The following is a 10427-nucleotide window of genomic DNA, read 5'->3' on the forward strand; positions in this document are numbered from 1 at the left end:
CAAAAAGCAGCAGAGAGAGGGTGGAGAGAGGAGGAATGTGAGGAGCTGGGCTGGTGTGGACGCAGGAAAAAAAAAAAAACTCTTCCTCTCCTGCTTCAGTTGCATCTTCTGCGTCACAGCATTGAATTACACCCACAGCTGGGCAAAACATTTTAAACTGCTGAGCCCAAACTCCACCAGTTAGGTCATCCGTTCAATGAATCCGATATGCAAGCAATAAAAAATGGAGAAAATGGAAGTGATCAATCACTCTTGATATGGAGCTTCAAAAGGAATGTGTACGGAGGAGAGGAATTCTTAGCGCATTACAGTAAGAGCTCGATTAGGACAAGCTGGACACAAAAGCAAGTTTTTCTTCTGAACTTTTTAAGCTACTCCATCCACACTTAAGAGGAAAAGCACAAACTGTAGCCCTGAAAACTTGCCACTAATCAGTAATTTTGATGAGGCAACGTAGGAATTAAGAGCTTTGTAAATCAGAGGCAAAAAAAAAAAAAGCTTTTTAAATGGGTTGCCAAACAGATTCAGCTTAAGTGCAGCGTGACATTCTTTGCAGGAAAACCCAAGAGAGATTGCCAAGGCAGGAAAGTCCGCCTAATTGTTATTCACAGTTGGCACGACGGCCGTGGTGAAAGCTGGCTTTAAATGTGACACAAATAAGTGAGGAAAACACAGCAGTTAGAGCACAATAACACACTGACCTGGGATTTCCTTCAACAAAGGCAAACTGTGTAGCTGATCAGAGCAGAGCAGCTCTCAAATACTTTGGTAGTGCATCGCAAATGCACGAAAGTACACAAACAATCACTGCTGCTGCAATCATACCGGGGGAAATCATTTGATTTGTATAATTATGGTTAATTACAGTTAATTCCTTCATCAAATGGATGACGTGTAACAGGATTGTGTCTGTGCCAGATGTTGTGTAGGATTCTGACAGAAGGAAAACCGACAAACAAACATGCAAAGCAAATGTTAGTTTTATGAGATGGATGTGTGAAGCCTCCTAAAGGTTGAGTCTGGATTGTTGACATTTAGCCTCATCTACCGTCCATCTTGCTCCCACTGGTCTCTGTCCTCCCCCAGTGTTGTGCACAAGCCTGACTGTGCACGGGAATAGTGTCGTATAGATTAGTTTGATCTGCTGTTTCCCATTTACAGATCCAGGGCTGCGTAAAAAACACATGAACTGTGAGGAGATATTTTTATGCACCTCGATGCTAAAAACTACAGAATTTTGCTCTTTTTCATACAAATACGAATAAATACCTTGCAACTGCTTCCAAAATAGTTCAATAAAGTTGGAAATTTTGGTGCGTCTGAAAGGAAAAGACAACAGCAAGCATCAATATGAGTCCAACTCTATCAACTTTGCAGGACTTCTTCATTGGAAGTGGTTCATTTTTATTTATTTATTTATTTTTATCCTTTCCACTGTTGCCAAGAGCTTGCTCAAAGGGAATCAAAGGAAACTTTAGATTTTTTGGGTTCTCGGTTAAAAATTTTAACGAAAAAGGAGCTTTGAGATGACATATGTTGGAAATTGGCACTTTATAAATAAAACTGAATTGAATTGAAAAGGATGACAGACGGTTTAAAGAAATTATCAAGAATATCAGAATAACAAATGGTTTTAGGTGCTTCCCTTTTCACTTCCTTTTTTTCATCCTGCTTTAAGTTTGTTTTTGATTAACAATATCACAAATAGTTTTTTCAGTACACTGTATAAATCCTGGCACAATAAAAGCTGGGTAGTCGTCATAAAGCCGAGCTGTGACACGTGATGTGATGCACTGGGAGATGTGGTGCTTCATACAGGTCATACTGGCACATTGTAGTCTGCAGTCTGCACAATCACTTTGTTAAAATGCACTTTGAGATTATTATGCAAAGCTGCCCAGTTGTTCTTCTTTTTAAATGCACAGTGTAGTTTTATACACACCAGCCCTAGTTTGGTGTTACCACAGGTGTTATGTTAGAGCTGTGGTTGAAGTTTGCTGTCAGAGGGACCACAGATTTCAAAGCTGCGCCACCAATTTGATCACCTGTCTATAATCAGAATACAGTGTTTCTCAGGTAATGTAAGAATACAGTGACCTTTTATTTCAAAAAAACACAAGTGTTCCCAACAAAGACACGACACTATAGACATATTGCACAACAAAACTTCATAAACAGTTGAAAAATACTGACAAAGTCAAAACAATTCATGGCATCTTGCTTTTCTCTTCTCTTTCCTTTTTTTTTTTGGACAACTGGACAAAAGGGAAACTCACTGGGGAAATACCATTCAAACAAACACTCTTACTCAATCCTTTTCTGCTTTAACTTCCTCTGTGGCCTCTTCTTTCTTCTCGCTGACGGCATCTTCATTTTTTTCCGCGCTTTCTCCCGCCTCGGCGTCGGACTTTGGCTTCTCTTCCTCCTTCTTGGGCTCGGGGAGGAGGATGACTTTCCCGATGTTTTGGCGTTCGTGCATTCGCTTCATGGCCTCAGTCGCCTGAGAACAGAGGAGCAGAAAAGATGTGAAAATTGGTTATTTCTTAATCCTGAAACTCATTTAAAAGCCTCTAAAAGTCTACGCGAGTGAGTCACTAGGGTTCTCATGGGGCCAACAAAAGAAAAACTCTTATTTTAACATCAAATGTGAGAGAATGAAAACCTGCACCAACACATTTCCAACCATTTGTGGGCATTTTAAAACAACACAACACTGACATGTAATCTCCTTATTAAGTCATTACAGCTGACGTTTCAGCGAATGCTTGCTTATCTGGACATCAAGCAGACACGAAGCATCGTTAGCATTGATTTAAGCTCATGTTTGTGTCCGTGTGATAAGGGCAAGTTCACTTTCTTTAAGCTCAGAAGCATCTGGCTTTGTAGGCGCTACACGCTCCACCATGTTGGTCACTGTGGTTTGGTGATGGGCAGGTAGATAACAGTGGGATTATCAGAAAATAGCAGCCTGAAACCAATAAAAAAGATGTTGGGGGGCCATAAAAACCAAAACAATGAGCTGAAAAACATTAAAATGCATAAGAACAAAACATTCATTGCTGTGAGGGACCTTGTTGACAGCACACATAATTGTTTTACCATGAAAATTATGCAATTCTAAATGATAAAATTAGATAATTTTGATGCAAAGGAGCAATAAAGTATCTCAAATATTGATTCAAACAGTTCAACATTATGCAGTTACTATTTCTGCTGAAGCGGTCGTGTTTTCATGCCGTTTGTTGGTTTGTTCGTCTGTCTTTCAGCAGGATTATCCCCAAAAAACGCCAGGCTGGTCTTCATTCAGCTTGGTGAGGAGATGTAGGCAAAGGAAGAAACTATTAAATATTTTTGCAGATCAAATCAAAGGGTGGATCCAAGAATATTTAGGCCTCGGCACAATTCCTAGAAGTGCCCTTCTAGGTATATTAGCATTTTGAGATGGCTGAGTTTTCTTATATTTGGGTTAGTCAGTAGTCTGTTATTTGGGTTTTACAATGCTCAGTGTTGACATGACAATACATTTAACTCTAAAAATAAATGTCTGTTGCTGTGAACACACGAGTACACACTAATGAGTGGAAGTGGGGATGAAGACAAATAAAAACAATGGTTATCTCTCCTGTGCATCGCTGCTATAAGTCCTCTGTACTTCCTATTATTTCCTGCCTCTGCTTCCTGCTTCTAAACGCAGCCTGGACCACCGTGCATTACGCTCCTTTCCATTGACGAAGGCAGCCGGAGAAACTCAAAGCGCAGAGATCCCCACTAGTAGAGATGCCACGGCAACAATTGAGACCGTCACCTAGCAACAGCTGTTGAGTACCATCTTATCTGATGGGGGGATGGAGGTTCACTCGTCTGCTGCGTCACATGATTGATGGGAAAGAGGAAAACACCAAAGGGGGGGGGACTTCCCTCCAGTGTCACTGAATGCTTTTTAATAAGCAGGTGAAAATACATTAGGTATGCGTTGGTACTCAAACCTTTAGGAAATGCACTCATTCATTTTCTCTCCAGTGATTTATAACAAGATCAATAGCATTCTCACATCCTTACTATGAAGCTGCAGCCTGCGTAGTGTCTAAAGAAAGAAGCCTTTAAAGCACACATATCATGTTTATTTTAGATGTTAATTTAACGGTGTGTGCAGATTTCTTTCATCTAGAGTCTGTTTCCTCTTGTTTCCAGTCTTTAGGCTGAGCTAACCATCTCCTGGCAGATTCATATTTATTGTACAAATTTCGAGAGACGTATAAATCTTCCCATTTTACTGTCAGCAACGAAGTAAATACGAGCACTTTCCAAATAAATTCTTTAAAAGTTGTGTGCAGCAAATTAGAAAATATCCAAATATCAACCCTTTTCAAAGACACGTTTTGCCTTTAATTCTGCCTCTTTTGTTGCCTTTAATCAATATTTCAAACAGTACAGAGACAGAGGAGATGAGCAGAGGTCGACACCCAAACGGTAGATATTTGACACATTCACAAACACGATCAAACTGACCTCCTCAAAGTGAAAGCGGGAGTCGATGTGGGGCTTGATCTTTCCCTGCCGGTAGAGGTCCAGCAGCGTCATCATAGTCCTGGAGAAGAGCTGCTCGTCGGTGACGTAGCCCAGGTGGAAGCCGCACACGGCCTTGTTGGCCTGCATCAGTTTCAGGGTGTTGAGAGAGAGCTGGTTGTACCAGGTCTTTGCCATCGCCAGCAGGTTCTTCTTCTGGCCTGTCACACAGTTGGCTGCACCTGGAACACACATGAACAGTTTCACAATCGCTATCACGTTATTATCTTCTCACTTTCTATCAACCACGATTACGTTTTCTTTAAATTAGGCAGTATTCCAATAACATTTTTGTATTTTTTGACACAAACAAGTTGCAGAAGTTGTCGCACGATGGAAGAGAAGCTTAAAAAATTTTGATGCTGCTCTTTGTCAGGACATTGTGAGGCTCCCAGAAGGGCTATCCATTGCGGTCGAATCAAGATAAAACAACCAATTATTGTTCCAAATGCTCATTTTCAGCCCCATATCATGTGACATCATGTATGATATGATATCATGAAATCTGACCCGACATCAGACTTTCGTTAGTTCCACCATATGTTCAGTCTGATGTGATTCCAGGCTGTTAAGTTCAGTTCAGAGCAAATCTAGCCAATGAAAGTATGCACACATGGTTCCCAGCAAACATTCTGACGTTGAGTTTAGGTTGAAAAAACATGCAAACGTCAGTGGGTTAAACAATAAGGCCTGTTTCCAGGTTGGTAGCTCAGCAACCGACTGTTTACAACAAATATCTTGTTGATTTTTGGATAGTTTGATGTGCTTTCATTGAACAAATGTCAAAGAGCTCTTATCACCAGTGAGGGCAGGGAGCTGGCAAAACTACTGATTTGGTGACTGACAATGAGAAATCAGGACAATATGTTCATTGGAGATTTGTTGGTTTAGTGACGGACGTCTACAAAGGAGACAGCTGAACACTGAGCCAATGCTTAGACCACAAACTGTATATAAAGATAAATGTGACTCCTGTGATCCATTGATTTGTGGATCAAATTTAGAATTTAGCCAACACCATCTTAACTTTTTCAAACTGGATGAAGGGAGGCTCTGAGAACTGGAGGACACAACGGATGCCCATACGGTTCCGTCATCATCTATTTTTCTGTCCATGTTTACGCAGATAAGTCAAATGAGCAGTGGGATTGTTTTCTCATAGACTTCTATAGGATTTGACTTGTTCTTACAACCAAATGTGTCCAAACTTTAGACCACGAAACAGAACTCAGGTTAAAGGCTGCATCCATCTTTTATAAATCCACGGTTTGGACAATGGCTGTTTTCAACTGCTGCGTCTTACCAAAGACTACAAGCATGCCCATTGGCTTCAACAAACTAAAGCCTTTCTGGGTGTCGGAACCACCAAGTGGGTCAAGGACGATGTCCACTCCTGCAGAGAGAAAGAAGACACATTAGGAACAAAAGACAACACTGTTCACAACAAACATGAAAACATGAACTGGCAACTCAAAAAAGTTCAAGGACTTCAGCTCATTGTGCTCAAACGCTACACATGCAGCAGCAGAAGTTGCCAAGAATGTCTTTCGTCACCCTTCGGGTTGATTTTGCGGATTTCCTCCACGTAGTCTTTGGTGCGGTAGTCGATGGGGTGAGTTACTCCGCCTTGGGCGATGGTCTCATGTTTGGAAGCGGACGCGGTGCCAAAAACGGTCACATCCTGCACCGTCTGACACAGCTGGGTGGCGGCGATCCCCACGCCACCTGCAGATGTGCAAACAGCAGCACAGACGTACATGAAAACGGCAGCAGCGGGTGTTTTCACTTTCAGCGGAGGAGCTTTTCCAGCCTCCGTGTGATCCCTCTGTGACTCGATCATCAAACAATCAAAGTACGGCGACTTGAAGTGCTGAGTCAGCACGGGGCTGATCTGACAGAATCCCTGAATAAAGACACTTTGTGACTCACACCCTCCTGCTTCACAGAGCCTCGAATACAGAAAATAAATATTACACCTTCTCACTAACAATACCCTTTAAAGGCAGGTGTTGTGGGTTTTTTTTTTTTTAAGCAGAACACAGAAAAACTCAGCAGAATATTGTTTGTTGGTGATAATTAGAACTCTTTAGGCAGCTTTTTTTAATATAGTGAAGCATGATTTAGAATTTTATCATCTAAATCTCAACAATCTTTCTAAAATTTCTGTCACTATGCTGGTTGATTTGTCAGATATGAGCTGCGAACAGGTGATTAAACAAGTACTTAAACATGCATTCACATTCTAAACATTTACATTTGATCTTCATGTGTTCTTTGTCTTGTCCTTTTGTAGAAAACTGTCACACAAACCACACAGGAATGAAGCTAAACACATTTCACAAGTTAATGTTTGTCTGCACACCAACTCAACAGAATCGACAAAGGTGATTTGAACCAGAGACAGAGGGTGTTTTAATCTATTTTTGTTCATTATTTGGGATTAAAGCATCTCCTAAAAGTGATATTTGTGCAGATTTCACACATACACTTGGAGCAAACATTTGAAACTCATGTACAACAGCAAAACACGGTCTAAATCTGCGGATCTTTATTTAAAAAGCAAATTTTTAACAAAAATAAAGGAGGAAAACCTCATTTGAAGGATTTAAAACGTCATGCTTTAAATGCAGATGAAATTTAAACAGCGGTGGGATCAGACTCGGTTTCATTTCCAACAACGACTCCACTACAATCACTTCAACAGAGGCTGGAGATGCGATTTGCTGATGGCTGAACCCTCGAAAGCTGAAACAGAAGACGGTGATTTCTGATCTCTTCGCTTCTGTGAAAGGCTTTTTGAAAACGATGGCTGTCTGGGTGGGTGTTGACCAGTAATCCCTCCTGTCCTCTTCTTCACCCGGCCCTCGTGTGGCTGATTCATTCAGGTCAGCTGACAACCAGCCACCCACTCAACACTGACGCGTGGCCTTTGAGAGGAGGGGATGCAGGAGAGCAGCAGACCGTGATGATGGAGGCTGAGACGCCGACATTAACTGACCTCCACATCTTGGACTCTCGGCGGTTGTCATGCGCTGATCTATCAAGAGTTACTGCAGCATTAACATTTTTTAATTAATTAACCTTGAATTCAGACTAAACAAACAAGCGAAACCCAACAACGTGACAAAAACAACGTGATGAATCGTCACTTTGAGCTCAAGGACACTGAAGTTATAAAAGAGCCAATGCAGTAAATCATTCTTCAACCTGCTGCAATCTGATGTGAATTTTAAGTACAAAGAAATTTCTCTCACTTCCCTACACCTACAGTTTTGGACGTACACTTTCCGTCAGTATCACCAGCTTTCCCAAAATCCGCAATATGTTCAGAGTTAACAGGAAAACAACTGAGCTGGACACTGTTTTTCTCAAAGTGACGGGAAATTTCAGACTGACTGAAAAGACAACACGAGACGTAGTGTTCATTCTTCACCTCGGTTGATGCAACAAATCGACTGCCACATACTTTAAGTAGCAGTTTCGAGCTTTCAGAAATATCGCAGAGATCTCCTCAGCTGTGGTAGTTTGCATAGTGAGCTGTGGAAGCACAGTCACAGGAAAACAGCAGCTCTGAAAACAGCATCTCACAACAAGATCCATTCGGCAGCTTTCCCGGCGCTTTTGATCACATCACACTGTCTTCCTCAGCGGGCTGATTGTTTGATTAATGCAGTTTCTAATGCTAACATTTTATACCACACCTCATTTTAATGTGAAAAAGTTGTTCTTTGGGAAAAAAATAGAAATTAAACATCTGCAATCCAATGACAGCTGCTGATAAAGACCATCAGATATGGATGAAAACACCAGAAAAGACACTAAATGGATGAACTCGTTTTCTCAAGTCACAATACGACTCCTTCTAAATACAGTTTTTTTGTTTGTTTTTTTAAATCAGGCAGTGATGCTGATAAAAATGATGCAGGCCCTGGATCAGATTTGAGGCTAAAACATTAAACTTAGATGGTGCAATACAATTCAAATTCCTGCTCCCTGTAGCCTGATCACTTCCAAAGAATATCTCCACTGCAGCTACATTACTGAATGCAATTCCAGGGGAACCTTTCAGATGATTTCCATTTTGCATATTATACATTTTATCTGTGTGTGATTTGTTAAAGCTCGGTGTCTAAAGATGCATTTCCATCCTACTGTGATCAGTATAATACCATTATAGCCTTGGTTTGAAAACTCCTGGACGTACTAAATGAGACATATTTGCTTGTCCCCATTTAAAATGTCAGGTGTTGCCTAAGCAACCGTGTGTGATAATGATCCAGTTTGCCATTTTATGAATAAGCCGTTATGAGACACACTCACACACACATCATGTTCACCTCTGACCTGTGCTCTCTCAGCTAATCATTTCTCAGCACAGCAATGCGGCTGCATTCAGAGAAGTGATTAGCAGCTGATGCTGGGCGAATCCTCACATGTTGCCCTGGAGGCCGGTGGAGACGTTTGATATGTTTTACAATGGACTCATTGGGGAGAACGTCTGACCAGCGGCGCAACATCTGACTCCCCCGAATCTGGTTCGAGGAGGTTGTTCTTTGTTCCTTTCTGAAAACAATCTTCATTTTTTTATGATTATGAATGACTCCAGGGCTGCAGTTATGATTATTTTTTCATTATCAGCCAACCCAGGGGTTCCCAAACCTTCCAGCCACTGAACCAGAATGACCATATCGGAGACGTTATCCCCTGGAGGTGGTCGACTCATACAAAGCACACACATGCACCACAAGGCCGAGCACATCAATCAAGAAGAACACAACAACCTAACAGCCAAAACACTGTTTTAAAGTCATCGAAAACAGGGTAGATGCAGCATAATTAATCTCTGTGTAGAAGGGAGTAAACATAGAGTCTGTTGGAGCAGCAGACTGCTAAGTGTAAACTTCCATTTTGGTAATTTTCTGTCATTACTTTGAGTTCAACATTAAGCTCACCACATAAGACAAACGATATGGTCACTATGCTCAGAGCACAGCGAGTCCATCCAGGGTCTAATGCTGAAAATGTCACTCAGAGATCAATTCTGTATTTATTGACTGATTTATTGATTTGTAGAAAATCATTTTATGACCCCCTTTGGGAACCGCTAAACTGACTTATTGATATTTTTTTAATGAACTGACTAATTGTTTGGTCAATGAAATACAAAAAATGAACTCTTTCAGTTCACAGGTTTCAATAGTCCAAAGAGTCAAATGTAACCAGCAATATAAATATATTTTAGATAATAAACTTAAACAATTGCTAAATTGTTAAACTTGTTGAGTTTTTTAATGGTAATAGTCTACTTGATTAATTGGTACACATACAGTGTTAAATGACACTGGTTCTGCAGCATAGGAATATAAATATCCGAACAAATTACCACAGTATTTGCCGTCCCACATCAATTAAACAAGTCACAAAAGTGAAAGGAAGCAAGACTTCACTCTCGTAGCACCTCAACATCACACTGTCCTGCTTTTAAGTAACACTGGCAGAAGTGAAGAATCAACCCATCTATCAGACTAAACTAATGAATCTAAAATCCTCAGTACGTCCCCGTATGTCTGAAGTCTTACCTGCTGCCATGTGTATGAGAACACTTTTCCCCGGCCTCAGGTTGGCCAACTCGAACAGCATCATGTAGGCGGTCATGTAGTTAACGGGGAGAGCGGCGCCTTCCTCGAAGCTCATCTCGTCAGGCATGACGAAGGTGCGTTCGGCCGGCACGACCACCATCTCCTGCCACATCTCACTGCGACTCAAGGCGATGACACGATCTCCCACCTGAAGGAGCAGAGAAGGAAGACACAGATCTGAGTTACAGAGCTGTTTGTTTCCTAAAGTCGGGTTCTTCACAT

General features: G+C 41.2%; 1 protein-coding gene across 1 annotated transcript in view; it reads right to left on the reverse strand.

The window, feature by feature from the left end:
• Positions 1-2072: 2072 nt before the first annotated feature.
• Positions 2073-10427, reverse strand: part of LOC103364923 (synaptic vesicle membrane protein VAT-1 homolog) — an 18199-nt gene continuing 9844 nt past the window's right edge. The window contains exons 2-6 of the mRNA XM_008292221.1: positions 10146-10353; positions 6121-6291; positions 5870-5959; positions 4510-4748; positions 2073-2500 (exon numbers count right to left, since the gene is read on the reverse strand). Of these exons, the coding sequence (XP_008290443.1) occupies positions 2309-2500; positions 4510-4748; positions 5870-5959; positions 6121-6291; positions 10146-10353 (900 nt within the window). The 3' untranslated portion in view covers positions 2073-2308. The remainder of the gene's footprint in view (positions 2501-4509; positions 4749-5869; positions 5960-6120; positions 6292-10145; positions 10354-10427) is intronic.

This window comes from Stegastes partitus, unplaced genomic scaffold (assembly GCF_000690725.1).
Source record: "Stegastes partitus isolate 25-593 unplaced genomic scaffold, Stegastes_partitus-1.0.2 Scaffold795, whole genome shotgun sequence".
Classification (NCBI taxonomy): domain Eukaryota; kingdom Metazoa; phylum Chordata; class Actinopteri; family Pomacentridae; genus Stegastes; species Stegastes partitus.